The sequence below is a fragment of the Dromaius novaehollandiae genome, chromosome 3 (assembly GCF_036370855.1).
Source record: "Dromaius novaehollandiae isolate bDroNov1 chromosome 3, bDroNov1.hap1, whole genome shotgun sequence".
Lineage (NCBI taxonomy): Eukaryota > Metazoa > Chordata > Aves > Casuariiformes > Dromaiidae > Dromaius > Dromaius novaehollandiae.
In genome coordinates, this window is record NC_088100.1 from 108,303,528 (window position 1) to 108,320,111 (window position 16,584).

At 42.9% G+C, this 16,584-nt stretch overlaps 1 protein-coding gene across 5 annotated transcripts in view; it reads right to left on the reverse strand.

The window, feature by feature from the left end:
• Positions 1–16,584, reverse strand: part of SPTBN1 (spectrin beta, non-erythrocytic 1) — a 143,678-nt gene that overhangs the window by 22,350 nt on the left and 104,744 nt on the right. For all 5 annotated transcript variants that reach the window (XM_064509755.1, XM_064509757.1, XM_064509756.1 and 2 more), the window contains 8 exons: positions 15,818–16,574; positions 15,366–15,568; positions 8,570–8,660; positions 3,953–4,099; positions 2,026–2,289; positions 1,106–1,330; positions 807–896; positions 225–503 (listed from right to left, as the gene is read on the reverse strand). In XM_064509755.1, the coding sequence (XP_064365825.1) occupies positions 225–503; positions 807–896; positions 1,106–1,330; positions 2,026–2,289; positions 3,953–4,099; positions 8,570–8,660; positions 15,366–15,568; positions 15,818–16,574 (2,056 nt within the window). The remainder of the gene's footprint in view (positions 1–224; positions 504–806; positions 897–1,105; positions 1,331–2,025; positions 2,290–3,952; positions 4,100–8,569; positions 8,661–15,365; positions 15,569–15,817; positions 16,575–16,584) is intronic.

The window sequence follows — 16,584 nt, forward strand, 5'->3', positions numbered from 1 at the left end:
GCTATCCATTGTCTGAGGCTGCTTCACCGGCTCAGTATGGCAAGGCCTATCCTCCACACTATTAGAGATGTCATAACAGATACAAGAGATGATCACTTGAGATTTCACAAGGGAATTAAATTTGTTTATGCTACCATTACATTGGTGACATAATAAATTATGTCACATTTCCCCCTCTAGCTGAGCAATTAAAACCAAACTAGTGTCACTGTGGAGCTGCTCACCTTGGCTTTCTCTTCCGACATCATGTAGAGCTCCTGCTCGCTCATCCAGGCTTCGGCCTCTGCAGCATCAAAGTAATACTGTTGTGCTCTGTGAGACTCCTCCAGGCGCTTGTGGCGTTTCTCTGTCTCCTCAATTAGGAGGTTCCACAGCTGCTGCAAGTCTGCAAGTCTCTGCTGAATCGCTTCAGCATTAGGGCTACTGTCTGTGATAATGTTTTGACTCCTCTCAAAAATATCATCAATACGAGGCTGATGTCCCTGGATTTCCTTCTGAAGGGTCTACATGGGAGAAAAGCAGACTGATGAGACACTGCACCAAATGAAAAAAGCAGTGTGAGCCAGGGGTCCCACCTCTAGCAGGGCAGCAAACCAGGGCTGCCCCCTCCACGAGAGTCCTGGAACACACCAGCCCTCCGAGCCCACACCACCTATCCCTGGCACATCTCCATCAAAGCATAATTTCGCCTCCAGCCTTTACAGCAAATGGACTCTTTCCAAAAAGAGCCTCATCAAACATCCTTCCTGAATCAGTCAGCACTAAGGAGAAAAAACAGATAAGGAGCTCTAACAGCACCTACTTACCTGATTTTTCTTTATTAGAAGCTGCACAGTCTGGAGGTTGTGTCCATGATCAGTAGACGTTGCTATAGGCATCCTCTCTCCAACCCACAACTGAAAGCAAGAGAAAAAGAGCACATCTGACCTCAAGCAACACCAGATAGAGCTAGGACAGCAAACAGTGGCTAGCATTCATGAGATGTGAAAAGCAGCATTAGTTTAACATGCTATTAAGAGACATGATGGAACAGGTTTCTTCCAAGTTCTTTGATAGCTGTGACATTTTCCTAGTGTCTGAGGAATAGGATTTCTTCTGTACTCACAATCTCATCTTCTACATCCCGGTTGAACTGGTGGATCTCTTTGGAGGCCAGCAGGTTTGCCTTTCTTTCATTCAAAGGTTCCAGTAACTCCAAAAATTTCTTTTCTACAATGAGGCGTTTGCCATCTACTTCATCTGTACTCTTCCCCTCTTGACTTAAAGCCTGTGCCTGGCTTTGCAGCTCTTCTATCTCCTTCTTACGAACATCCATTTGATTCTCTAGCATCTAAACAGGAAGAAATATGCCAGAAGGACTTGAAAAACAGGGTAAAAACAGTTTATATGACTATGGAATGTCAACAGCTTCACAAGAAGAAAGAACAGATGCTGGTCAGTAAGGATTTACCACATTAATAATTACTGTAATGCTCATACTGAATCTGTAAACACAGATTTACTGCTTCACAGCTGGGGCCACCCACTGATATCCCTCAGAGTTATGCCTGCTTGTGCAAATGGTGAATTCGGCCAAGAGGGCACAGCTGAATCTCTCCTATCAGTCATCACAAGTTACCCTGAACAACTTTGGAGCACAGCCTTGGCTTCAGACCAGAGTTTCATTAATCCCTGCTGTCCTTACTGCTCCTGGGAACCAGGGACCAACCAGCACCGGACAAGTTTGAATCACAGGGAGGCAGCCATACACAGAGACGGAATCACTGGTAACTGGAGGACTACAGCATGAGAAACGATAAAGATATAAATATGGGGAAGAAAGGCAGTACAGAGGAGAGATCACATTAAGAAATTTATGGCTGGTTTGTTTCTGAAGGTGGTGCTGCTTTTTCATGAAGAAAAATGGACAACAGGATGAAAGAAACGCAAATAAAGTCTTATTCTAAACTGAAAGGATCCCCTCTCTGTCTATTTGAGTGCAGAGATCTGCCGCTCTGCCCCCGCTGCAACCTGTGCTCTGTTTACCTGCTGCTTCTTCAACAGGATGTTGACACTAGTGAGATCTTTTCCATAGTCGTCCGACTGAATTTGACTTTCCAAACCATTCAACCACTTATCCAAATCAGCACAGCTCTGCGTAAAAAGCTCAGCCTTGTTTGCATCAAAGAGGCGCTGCGCCTTGGTCTGGGTAGTAGATTCAAGCTCTTCCCACATTTGATGGAGCCCTGTCAGCTTTTCTTTCACTACGGCTTCAGTCTCTGGTTTCTCCGCAATGAGCTGCATTCCCTCCTGCAAAGCAAAGAGCAAGCACACTGGTACCTCCTCAGCAGCACTCGCAGTCTGTTAGTTAAATTATTCTGATTAGGAAGCACTCAGGATTCCTCATCTGCTGGCAGCAGCAACTGCTCATTTTCTATCACCAATTATCCAATGACTTTTCCCAGAACAACAGCTTCCAGATCCCTGTTGCCAGGAAGAGGGGTTCTTGGCAATGGGAAGGTCAAGCAACACCTCCTTTTTCTTAGGCACCACACGCGTCCCTCTGTGGGAAGCTCCAGGAAGGCTGGGAGGGAGCAGGCTGCCCCCATGCCTGCAGAGGAGGAGGAGCTACAGCTGCCCCACTTCTGCAGGATCCGTATTGTGGGGCAGCTCGCTGGGGGAATGACGGACACCCAGGGCAATGCTGGGAGAGGGATCTTACAGCATCAAAATTGAACTATGGGACCGAAGAGGGTTATATCAATGTGTTATGTCAACTACTGTGGGCCTTCTGGAAATACATCTTGCCTTCCGTCAGCCCCTCAAAGCTCACCAGATCATTTAAGTTAATGCCATTCCCAGAGAGGAACAATCTTTGCTGGGGAGCAGGAACCCTGCAACTAGGAAAACACCAGCAGAGCATTTGAACCTAAGATCTCATTTTGTTTTTCAGAAAGATCTGGAAGTATTTACTTTACTTCTAATCACACTTCTACCTCCGCATCTAGTTGGCACTCTGACAATGGAAAAACCTTTTCAGATAGATGTTAATGCTACTCACAGCCCAGCACATTTAATAGGAGTGACCACTGATAACGCTAATACAGTGATACACAACTTTGGTACTTCTTTGTTGCAACCTGGTTTTTCAGAAGCAAAGGATGAGGATGTACTAGCATCACCAAGAAAGTACTTCAAGTACTAAGAACAGCCTTCTAATTACACCCTTAAAAGGTATTACTATTTGCAGATCACAGAAAAGCCTCTAATGGGATACAGAGTGCCAAAGTGGGAAAGGAAATGAGCAATTAAGCTAACTTACACTGAACAGAAACCCATCATCAGAGCTAAAGATGAGACCTCCTTTGTGTTCCAGAGTTCCAAACAAGAAATGGGGACGAAAAAATGTACAGCGCATCACGGCATATTAAAGCCTTCAAAGGAACTCCATACGGGGCTGTGAATTTGCTAATTGATCACAAAACTGGCTGTACTTTACCTTCGTGCATTAAGTTTGCATGTGGAAAGGCAGCTTGATTATAGTCCTGAAAGAATGAAAGCCAACTTGACAGCATGGCTGTCTAAATTCACCCACTTCTGGTGATTTGCCCAGCAAGTACTTTTACTTTGTTACCTTAAGTTACAAAATTTGCTACTTTTACCTTTTGCATATGAAAAAGAGGTTATGCCCTCCTAACAGATGAGAAAGACTAGACAAACAAAATTACGCTGGCAAAATAGCCAATAAGTATTCTGTGAGAATGTCTTGTAAAAAATATTTAACATGACTGAGAAATAAAATGGGTTAGATGTAGACAAAATGAAATAGATACTTATTCTACAATAATGACAACTCCTTTTGCCTTAGCTGAACAGATGATTCAAGGACCAGTTCTGGAGAGGAATATATCTCCTATCTGCTCATAACTATCTTCAACAGAGGAGAGGGCATTTTTTGGATGTCTTGATTTACCTTTTCAATCTTCTCCAGCCATTCTTTGTTGGATGCAAGTTCTGCCATAAATGCCTGATGCTTTAGCCACTTGCTGTGCAGGTTCCTTGCCTCATCATAGGACATATCCTGGGCTGTAAGCATCTTTTCATTGATCCAGAGCGAGAGCTGAAAAGGAAAATACACAGGTGTTCGTGACTTCTCAAACACCGATAGTACGGGCCCAATGCAAAGTATCAAAATGGCTCAGCACTAAGGATTCAGAGAGGCCCACTACAGGAAAGCTGCATGAGATTCAGAGATTGTCAGCTGATTAACATTCAACTGATTGAGATTCAGGGTTCATTCAGGATTCACCTCTTACACGGTTAAATAACATCCACCTACAATATACAAATAACCTAAGGAGAAAGGAACCAACTCCATCACGAGCAAAATCAAATAGGCAGGTCTCACCCAGTTCAAGAGGAAGAGAATCAGGGACATGTTTATTGGTCACAGTGTATTTTTATATGTCTTTTCCTTTGCAACATTATTCAATATGCTGCTCAGGACTGTGACTTAAATGTCATCCCCACACCCCTGTGGAGTCTCACTGACCGCCCAGGGACATTGCAGAAGTACACGCTAATGAAGTGGAATGCAAAAATCAGTCTCCAGAATTATTAAACAAAGCCCCAAGGTAAATTTTTCAGGGAAACACTGAATGAGCAATTCTGTATTTCTACTTAGATTGAAAATTTTAAAAATAAAGGTGGGTTTGTACCATTATTCACATTACATTTGTATCCTTCCCCCGTAGTCTTTTCTCTGTATAGGTTACATAAATAATAAATTTAATCTGTTTATTCATCCAATCTCCAATGAGATTTTTGCTACTCAAGCCATTCCTTTTCCCATTATGTAAAATCCAAATCTGATTTTGTTCTGATTTTCTGCAAATATATAGATGCTAAGAACAATTTCCAGATCAAGACTGGAGAAAATCAATACTTTAAAAAATAGCTTGTTTGCCAAGGGCAAATGGAATGTGAAAGTGATTGTAGCAGCAAACATCAAATTTCCTCTTATGATGAATCTGACTGCTTTAACTATCTATTCCTTAAGCACAGATGAAAAACACGTTCACGAAAACATTTATAGACCTTGCAGAAGGTTTCATTTTCTGCATATTTAGAGTTGCCTACCTAAGAGGCAAATGTCAAAACAGATTTAAGCTTTGTTTCTAGACTGGCACTTCTGCAATACACGCTATCCTACTGAGAAAGCGCCACGACAAAAAGAGTAACAGAACACAAGCCAGACTTGCCAACAACAAATTCATTCTAAATCCATGAATGTTTTTTAAAATATCCCTTAAAGGCACTGTTAAGCTCCACAAAAAAGGGAAAAATTATCAGACCAATCAAAAAATTCCTGGCCTATCTTTCTATCATCTAAATAGAAAAATGATCATCTTAATGGAGACCTCTGTAGGCATCAAAGTTTACAGCTATAGCAGGCTACTGTGCTACTTACCATTCAAAGGCTACATTAAGGATTACTACATAACCCTAAATTAGTGGTTGTACTCCTGCCTTGCTGGGTAGAAGACAGCTGCTGCACTCTGCAAATTGCAGTGCTCATCTTTCACTGTTTGCTTTTACTCAGCCACAGCATCAAACTTTCGGAGGATTTAAAAGTGCTTCACAAAGAAAGGCAGTATCACCTCTATTAACAGACGGGGTGAAGTGAGACACAGGCAAGAAGCGATACACAGTCAGGCAGTGGCAGCCAGGAGAAACCCCACATTTCTGACTTTCAGAATCTTGTTATGCTCCTGATATCACAGAAGTGCAAATAGGGCATTTTCAGGGTAACTATTAAAATTAGGGTTTGGAAATGAATAGCGTCCCTGGAAGCCAGGATCTTCAGTGAAACGGTAGATTTAAAAAATAGTAATAACAAAAAATAATAATTCACTGAAACAGTGCCTCAGAGTGACACTTGGGGTAATTATTTCTCCAGAAAACCATGGGTCAGTTGTTAATGCTGGCACAACTAGACATTAGGCTTCCTCCCATCTCCTGCACCTATACTACATAATTTCCTTTTTACTGTCAATTCCCAGGAGACTCAACAGTCTGCAAAGAAAAAAACAGTCATGAGCTTAAAAGAAAAAAAAAAGAGAGAGAGAGAGTGAGAGAAAGGGAAGAAACCCTTGTAAATATGGCAGAGCAATAAGGGAAGGCGAAAGAGCACTGCTGTTGTTCTTCCCCGACATTGTAAATACCCAAACTGACACAGCCTATCTTGCTGTGTAAGGTTCACAGGCAGCTACGGTGCATGAGAAAACCCACAGGCGCACTCAATGAACAGACAGAAAATATCTGACATGCGGAGTCTAGCCAAACTCCGGCGTCCCTAGAGAAATTAGCCCAGACAGTGCTGGGACTTCTGGGCACTTGAAGGGAACATCAGCTTTAATCTCTTCTAAGGCCAGCGTGGAAGTGCGAGAAGTCAAATAAAACAAAAGGGCAAAATTTATCAAATCTTCCTTTCTTGGGATTTTGCTGCTGTTACACTTTATCTCATTCACTCAGCAAATTTATCTAATACATTCCTATTCATGAATGTGAGAGTCAGACAAGAAGCAACGCTCCGGTACTAACACGTGGCAGCGTACCTGACTACTAGCAACAAGGAAATCTGCTGTGTTTTCCACCGCCTGTGACCCGCAGGGCAGCTTTATCCGCAGCCCTCCTCGCTGAGCCGCCGGTGCAAGCATGATCCTACCGCCCCCTCGGGTGCCGCTGACCCTGCTCACTGCCCAGCTCCCCAGCCAGAGAGAGGAAGGAGACGTGGGCAGGAGACTAGATTTAGAGTAACGCTTTGACATCGAGTGACCAACGATGAAAGTGAGGACCGTGCTGTACAAAATCCTCCTCCTCTTCTCAGCTTGCAGGGGGGGAACCTACCTAACCCAGCAGCACAAAAGCTGGAGGATCATCGCCAGGCAAAACAGAGGACTGGTTCAAACCCATTTTCTAACAATTTCCAGCTTCATGGCCGGAGCTAATGAAGCACCGAGGGGTGAGGTATTCCCTCAGCTCCTTCCACCTCCCCAGGACAGCAGTGCTCTGTGAAGTGCTGGGAGGGAGCAACACCGCGCTCCAAAGCGGCAAGAGCCTGCGCCTGTGCTGGAGGGGACACAGCCCCTCTGGCCGAGCCTGGGTACCACGGGGCACCACGTAATTACCCTGAAGCCCAACTGCAAGTCTCATTATGTCTGCCTTCTAGGAAAGCAATGGCGTCCAGTCAATGTCACGACTAAAGTCCTCTCAAAATGAATGGGGGAAATCCCTAACATTGTGGTATCTTAATTCCTGTCTCTGAGGCTGTACAGTCAAGGCACCCATGCCTTAGTGAGTGGAGAGAAACAACAGAGAAAAAACGCATTCAGGAAGGCCAGACACTAGATCTTCTACACTTTCCTTTCTCATTCAAAGATATACGGGAAAAAAACAGATTCTAGGGAACACAACCTCATTCACGCAGACGCTAGAAATCCATGAGCCAGAGGGATCTTTGTATTAGATATAGTACAGAGGAAGGAAGAAGCTGCTGCTAGTAACAGCGGAATTTTTGCTAATCTGTCATGTTTTTCCTATTGAGGTAGTAGTATTTGAGCCAAGTTCATGGTGAGCTTACGCAATGCAATCCCTCTGCAGGAAGCTACACTGCATCTAGGCAACCAAGCAATAAAAATCATTTGCCCAGTTTATGAGCGTCATTTTGTTTCTTGTATGACTCCTCGGCTGTGGGACAACTCCATTTCGACACACAGCATCGGCTCACAGTGGAAGTCACAGGGCAGTGACTTCCAGTCTCCTGCAGCTGGCTCAGATGTACACCTAATACACTGACTCTTGAAATTAAAAACATAGCTTTCACATAGTCATCTCTCCTGGAAGGCTTCAAATACGGACAGCTAGTTTTTAATACACATCACACACAAGGCTCTTTAATATCTGTCAGTACTGCATGAAATAACCTGGAAATTACTTGATTAATTCCTCATGCTGAGAACAAAATTATTCCTAACTTTAAATGCTGCCTCTAAAGAGTCCATATAAGTCACTAGGAAATCTGGAAACGATTTTTTTTAGATGTCATAATACTTAACAGTTTTAAACACATGCAAACTATCAGATAAACAACACATTAATCCTGCTTCTCCCATATTCCTAGCCTTCTGTTCTGACCAGTGTTTTGCAGAAATCACTTGAAGAAATCTTCTGTACCTGGCCACATACATACACACAGCCTCAGACAAAATTCTTAATGTAAGAGTTCAGTGCTAATTCTACCAGATTCCACATGATTAATTTATACCACAGCTGAAAATCTTCACTGCTTTTGGCAGTTATCCCTGTCTTCAGCTTAGATGATGAAAGGAAAAAAGTTAAGATCATGGTAGAAAACAGCAGAAAAGATTAACTTTTGTAGTTTTTTTTCTAATTGTTTACTTCACAGTAGATATTACTGGATGACTTGACTGAAGAATATTGGGCATTCCAGTCCCCATCATGTATGGGGTAAGGATGCTCTTTGGCAAGATGCAGCTGTTAAAGATCAAAGTGAAAGGATATAATTTACCTCTTGACAATCCTGAAGAAACTTTTGAAGATCCCTGTTATCTTTCAGTCTCATCAGAAGTTCACTGGCAGCTTCACGGTTCTTCCTATGTCTATTCAAAAAATAACAGACAAGAAAAAAAATCCTAGAAATAGGCATTTCATGAGAAAACATGATTTTTTCATTCCTGTAGCCTCTCTGGGATACATGTAATGAATAAGTATGCGGTACATATTTTGCTGCCTTTCAAATGAAGGACATTTTTGAAGCTCAGATATGTCTGTGTTATTTAATGTGCTTATTTAAGTTCAGCATGCATTTGTTTTTGTGACTAGTTAAATACACAGGACAAATTTTGAAGTCAGTGGGGTTTCACAGAGCTTATGTACAGAACTTGGCTCACTTAGTTCAAGGCCACAGGGAAGTTCATACTGTTTTGCCAGAAACTGTAAGAAAACCATCTCCAAATTTGCAACAATTAGATCACATGTTACATAGCCCTTGCAATGCATGTAATTGTTGCAACATTCTTTAGTATGCTTTAACTAGACTCAGCACCTCTTTCAAGCCAATGAAGCTACAGTGGTTGATACAACCTTGCAAATGCTGTATTTAACAAACCTCATGTGAAACATCTGTATATTTTTTCAAATGGAAGCTTTATGCAGCTTGGAATGTATTTCTCGGACAGTCTAAGAGTAGGCTCATTATAGAGGAAAAAAGACTTAATCAAGAAACTCTATTTTTACTTAGTAATTGTTTGCCTCTTGAAAGATGAGTTGTGCTGGCAAGCCCAAAGGTTTTGGTGGGTTCTTCAAATGGACACAGTACCCTAAAAGCTGATTCCCAAGGTATTTCTGAAAAAGCTTTTGACTGATGCTTCATTTGGAGTACTTACCCAGCCCCTTGAAACTTTCATTATTTATGAGGCAATTTAGGTGGAGGAGACAGAATTAAGAAGATCATTTTTATTTACTGCTCATTGTGCAAGGTTTGTTCGTATTTCATGGCACATGGTCTTAAAATAAAATATTGCTGTACTTGGTGATAAACTACGATAAATAAGGATAGAGGTTGGAAATTGTTTTATAGGGTGGTAATTTATAAGATGATCTCAGCATATACTAGTAACAGCTAAATAAATCCATGTTAGCGGAAACCTCCAGATGCTCATGATTGTCTATGAAGACTATAATTTACATGTTGACAAGAACTGGATTAAGATACTCATTTCTCTTGGTCTAAAAGAAGTCACCAGCAAGCTCTCTGGGATGAAATCACTGAGTTCGGAAATATAAATAATATGGAGGGCTAAGTTTTACATAAAAGCAAAAGTGCTGTAGGCAGAGGAACAGAAGAAAACCCTTTACAGGACCACAAAATGCTTCTCTTTGTCTCAGCTGCTTCCTCTAAATAACCAGGTACGCAACATCTATATAGCTGTAGGTCAAGAAAACTGAGTTACAGAATAGACAGTTAGGAAGACTTATACGTAATCATCAAAGCAGGAGTTTGGAGTACAAGCCCAGGTAATCTTGAAGTTTTGACAGCTGTTATCTGAGAGAACACAAAAGAGAGGACACACACAAATTGTGCCTTAAGAAAAAAATCTGTAATGTAGCTCACATCATTGGTTTTGATTCCACTCTTTCTTGGCTAGTCTTTATATGCCTGGGCACAGGCAGTGCATGACTCGGGTTGCTAAAATGAAGCAAGGAATTCTTTGAATGATTTTATCATGGTGGTTTAATAAATTTGAGGCTGGATTACTTTCTAGACTCTTATGTGTCTTGGAGAGGACACAAATAAGTTGTGAAATTAAAAGGAGAATTTTCAGGGCACTGATTAAAACAGAGTTCTTGAGTAGAGAAGTTCTTACGTTGAGATATCTGGTGTTTAAAAAACGACCTCACACAGCAAAAAATATCTCCTGAAGAGTGTTGGAAATACTGACTTCAAGAATTTTGAAGGGAAAATGTGTGGGAATATCAAACAGATGATATATAAATATATACATATATATATACACGTATGGCAGCATAATAAACATGATCTTTGCTGCTCAGAGCTATTTAACCTTAAAAGGTCCTTCGGTAGTCCCAGATGATCTGGAGTGAGACTGAAAGATGGGTTCTGAATTTTCCTATGGAAAGAAAATCAGATCAGGAAGACCCAGCTCTGCTCACAAGAGAAACCGCAAGAGTCCATCTCAGAGAAATAAATCCTACAAACAGTGACTGTGCCAGGGACAGGAGGTAAGGGATGGTAAAAAAAACCCTCCAGTAAAGACTGTCATTGCACAGCGACATCTCTTCTTCTGAGCACATTTCCAGGAGCAGGCTGAGCATGCTGGCTCCCTTCTGCACCATGGTCTACGCTATTTTTGATCAGAAGGCTCAAAGGCCAGAGGGGCAAAGAAGAACAATGACAAACTGTAATAGGGTTTAAACTGCATACTTGGCTTGAAAAATGTGGTAGTTGTAACTTCAGGATGGACACTGCTGGAACAGGCAGGAATTCCTGTATTTTCATCATAGAAATGACGTTACTTTTTGAGTGGAACAAAGGGACTTCAAGAAGGGGACTCCTGCCCAGGACAGGCTATACCTAAACATTATTAATTCCTAGCTAATGTTTCCCTAACCTGTTCTTTAAAAGCCTCAATGATAGATTTTAGATTTTTCATATTCCAGTGCATAACTATCCTTACAAAGTTTTTCCTACCCTCTGCTACCAGTATGTCGTAAGAGCTTTGGATAAGATAGGCAAGCAGGCAGGCTGAAGAACAGAACCCTTCATACTACACATTTTTATTCAGATGCTAGTAGAGGCTCCACCGACCAGGTGTGCGGGTGGCCTGGCTGAGGCAGATCTGCACAGACAGGCTGGGTACGCTACAGAGCGTGAACACCAAGGAATCGCCAGGAGATGGAGAAAAGCACAAAGCTTGGCACCTGGGGAAAGCCTTCGCCAGTCCTGGACAGGAGAAGACTAAATGAGTGCAGCAGTGTCTAGGGCTGCATTAAAAAGGGGCTTCCCTGTGCATATACTGAAGAGGCAACCTCTGATCCAAATGTCCAGGGTAAGCCAGACCTACGTGGTAAGACAGGGGATATGGAAGGTGCCGTAAACAGTTAAAAGTGGGGGCGTCTTCCTTCCGTGATGACTTTATAAGAATCTAAAATAGGAAGATGAGACCTGTTCAGCACTAGCACGTGTCTGACTCAGATTAACCCAAGAAGAGAGCACCAAGATTTGCCACAACATTCCCAGGCTGTCTCTCTGGAGGCCCCTGAGAATGCTAACAATGCTGCAAACCGACAAAATTACTTGTGGTTTAACTGTAAACCTGTGGGTTTCAAAGCCTGTGCAGGAATAATAAATCTTACACATAGCATGCATGCAACCGCCTGCTAAGAATACTGAGATATGTGCAATGCAGTTTTAACTTCCTTAGTTCCTAGAGCAAACAACAGGCATTCTCCTTTCTGACTTGGCAAGAACAAAAACTACCTCTGTTCTTTGTTGAGTAGAAAGTTGTACAAACACAAAAGTTGATGAAAAACAGACCCAGATCATAATCTGAGTCGGCTCCACCACTGTCTTAAAACTAGAAGTCATTTTCAGAAGCAGAGAGCCATGATCTAGGCACCCAGACTCGGGGAATCCCCTCACACTCCTCCAAAAGAAAATGGAGGGGAAAATGACACTGCTGCAGCCAGCGGAAACAGCAGGACAAGTCACCAAGGCAGACAGTTGCACTGGGGACACCAGCCAGGGCTCTTGCTCTCAGAATCTCCCTGGACTCAGAAAGACCCTTGTCACCCTCAGAGACCCCAGCAGGGCCCCTTGGCCATAGGGAAAGCTGCAGGTGGAATCATCTATAGTGAATCTCCTGGGAGACCTCTAAAAGCAGCAGCTGCTGCAGACAAAGCAAGGGCCCACAGCAGCTCAGAGATCCCACCACAGTTTAACTGGACTTTGTCCACCATGGGGGTGTTCATGGCTTGCTCCAATCCCCCTTTTTTCCTCACAATAGCTTTATTTGAACCCTCTCCCCATGTCCTTAACTCATACTCCTACTTAGTCTTCCCCGAGAACTGCACTAAAAGGCTGTGCTAAAGTGGTGTCTCCTACCACACAGCTCCTCTCTGCTTCTGTGCTCTCCTCTCGTTCCTTAGCCAGATGCCTGCCTTGCCTATTTAGATAGCAATCATTTTAGGGCAGGGGCTGTCTGCTGCTCTGTTCAGTACCAGCGGATAATGGGTCCTCCTATGGGTTAGCCTGTAAGCCCTACTGTAAAAAAACCACCATTCACAATACTAAAAACTACAAAGAGCTCCATACGGGAAGTACGGAGCCATGGTGCACATCTGAACTTGTTTGTTTAGGTCCTCTGTTATACATCAGGTGGAGCCCTTGGTTGGGAGAGCAACTTTTTGTGAAACGAAAGAGGCTTCCTTTGCTGCCACTCCCACCACGCCCAGCCCTATGGCTTTGTTCCTGCACCTTATCAGCCCTGCAGACTCAGAAAGCAATCACATGGATTTCCTGAATAGCAGCGCACTGGATGATTTTTGCAGCGCTCCACATAAATAGCTTTGGAATTGAGGAAATGCGTTGAAAAACATGGGATAAAAAATAAAGCCTCTAGGACTTGCCTGGCATTAAGAGCAGGAACTCCAGCACACGTCCTGCACTCAGAACAGCCCAGGTGGCCGACTGGGGTGCCACGGGGCAGCAGGGAAACTGAGGAGGAGCTGCACCAGGGGAAACAACCATCTCAGCCCCGTAGCTGTGGGCAGCAGAAGTCCCTCTGCAGAGCATGCAGAATAGAAGGCCTAAGCTATCTCCCACTCCAACTGCCCACTGCGACAAAAAGAGGCTGCAAGAACAAGCTGGACATTTGCTACTATGGCCTTGGATTCTATCTTTTACTATTCCAAAGGACACAGAAAGCAGATAATTGACCAGAAGGCCAGGATCAAATCCTCCTGCTTTAGTAAGTGGATGGGAGAACTTAGAGCAGAGGACATAGAAAGTCAGAGAGGGTAAAGAAGGAAAATTCCCTTACTAGCTTTCACCTTGGGTGAGTAGAGACAGAGCTAAGCGGTTCTTTGCATTGACTAGTAATACATTTAGAGCTGGTCCTGTGAACAGTGTCAAAAAGATACCATGCTACATCTCTGACCTTCAGATAAACCTGACTTTCTTCAGGTCAGAAAATGCTCCCACAGGCAGGTCATGTGAGGGCAGAACTTGTTGCAGTAGAGAAGGCAGCACTTCCAAACACTTCTTACTTCTTCCATCCTCTCACTGGTAGCTCTTTGAGTGAGAGACACCTTTTCGTGATAGGTAGTCCACAGCTGAAGGGTATTAACATTTGGGGCAACTGAAAAGCCTGCAGTGCATAGGATTTTTGGAGTTGATATGTAATGTGCTACGCCACTACTTCACCCTCCGTATCTTCCCCAATATATTTGTTGCTTTAAGCCAATGGAAGCTGACAATGAATGTGCTGACTGGATGAGCTCACTGTGTTCTGGTGTTGTTCAAAAGGCAAATGTCAATGGTTCTTTCTATGATGGATGAAGTCTTCCAGGAAAGGAAATAGTGACCTTCATGCAATGGGACCTCAGGTTCTAAGCTGCTGGGGCTGGGAACCCAATGAAGTCAAACTCAGATCCTAGACTGTCTTCATATAACCTCCTCTTTCTGGCCCTTGCAGATTCTCTTTGGGATCTAAAGAGAGTCAAGCTGGTCAGACAGGTAATGGAAATGTGAGATATCCTTGGGTTCAGGCTGTCAGAGGGCTCAGAGGCCCTCAGTAAGCTCTGGGAATAGGAATAGCCTCCTTTCTTTAAGCCACAAGCCACAGCTAAAGCAGGTGAATGCACAGTATGCAATGTTTGCCAAAAGAGGAAAGGCACAAAATTCCCTGCACTACTTCCATTCAGTTTCTCCTTGGAGATAAAGGCATCTGGCTAACTCTGAGCTTACCACTGGCTCTGAGAGGATACCCACACAGGCTGCAAATCTAACAGAAAGGTCTTAAGTAACATCTGACCTAAAGGTTGTGTATGAGCTTACTACTGTGTTCTGATATTCATGATTGGGAAGCGCCTTCAAAGACTCCATTATTATTCAAACCAACAGCAGAAAGACCTATGCCTCATAGCCATCAAAACTGAACATTTGGTTTTCAAAGAAACAGAAACTCTTAAAAGTCTATAGCAGCCATGCCGCAGCTAAGGAGACAAAGGGAAAGCCTTATTCTAGGATGAAAGACACATTTGTACCAACGTTTTCTAATCTGATTTCAGAAGAAGGGCCAGATAATTTGGAAAATGTGATCAAAGCCAAGAGGGTGGTGTAGATACAATGCTCAGAGGAAGGACAGGAATACATTACTATAATTAAATTAGCTAGATGATAGCAGAGGAGATTTTAAGACTTGTGGAACCAGGTACAGCCACTGCTACTGCTCCCACCATTAATAATAAAAAGCTACTAATATTCCAAGAATTCAATTAATTATTAAATTAATTAATTATTAGCAAGACTCATGTAGCCAAATTCTGGGTGGTGAGCTCATTACTTAGCCTCTAGAAAATGGGAGAGGTAATGTTTAATTAAAATTAGTCCAGCACATTTTTCAAACATTACAGTTCCTAATTTTTTCACAGGACAAATAAAACATTCTACAATAGACAATTTCTAACATGTTACTTTGCCTTGGGATTCTGGTAAAAGCTCATCCCACAGAGAACAGAAGTAAAACATGAACAGTCAGATTCTGCCAGCGCTCTGACCTTACCTGTCATCAATAGAGTCCACTTTCTCTTGGATTTTATCAGAGTTAATATTCCCATCACTAACCAGTCTCCTGCCAGTCTCTACAACTGCATTGATCTTTTCCTCATTGGCATCCATTGTGGTCATGAAATCCTCCTGTTTTTTAATAGCAGCTTCTGCTCCTTCCAAGGTAGTGGGCATTTCCGTGTGTGCCAAAACGTATTCCTGTGGTTAAGACATAAATCAGAGAGATAAAAGTATTACACTCAGGCAGTGTTGTCTGCTCTGAGAGATTTACCACATATGAAATGAAGTGTCTCCTAAAAACAGATAACAGCGCAATACAAAAAGCAAATTACGGTTTAAAAAAATATTTTATCTGTTTTCAGCCTTCCTGCCAAACGATCTTGTTTATTAGTTGCTTGCAGTATATGGTATCAACCTGTGGAACTAAAGTAAACCCAGACCGCTTACCTGGTTATTAAGAAATGCTTCTGCTTGCTTGGTGTCTCTGAGAAATAGCTGGTATGCATGAGACTGGGAGAGGAGATTTTGCCTGTTCTCCCACATTTTGTGAAGCTCATTCCATCCAGTGTCCAAAGCTTGCAGGCGCTGGCGTAAGAACATGTACTGAGCATCGGTTTGCCCTTGTGTCACCATCTCACCCATGTCCCTCATTTTCTGATAATCTTCCTCGTAATTGTTGATTTCATTCTTAATATTCTCATGTTGAGTGAGCAGCTTCTCAGCCTCTGTCAGTGTATTTGGCATATCTTCGGAGGCAATTGCAGTCTGCGTTCTGGATAGCCAAGACTGGAAGTCATCCAGATCTCTCAAGAACTGCTGCAGTTTGCTTGCTTCTCCGAGAGACTCTTCCCGGTTCTTCAGTGTAGTCTTCATTTCTTCCCACACATCATTGATTTCTGCGAGTCGTGAAAGGATAGCCTGAGCCTGGTCAGGATGCTCTGATTCCAACTTTTCTGCCTCTTTTTGCAGGTCACTTAGCTTAGCCTCAATGGCTACCAGGTCACGCTCCATGCCCGTCAGTTTCCTCTGCAGGGCCATCACTCCAGCTAGATCATTACCCAAATCTTGTGTGGATTCGATCACTTTGGTTTTTTCCCTGATCCAGGATTTGGTTTCATTGCATTCAAGATGGTAATTCTGGATACTTAGGGCAGAGATCAGAGCATCCTTCTTTCTGTCAACAAGTTCTCTGAACTGGCTCCATCTGAAATTTG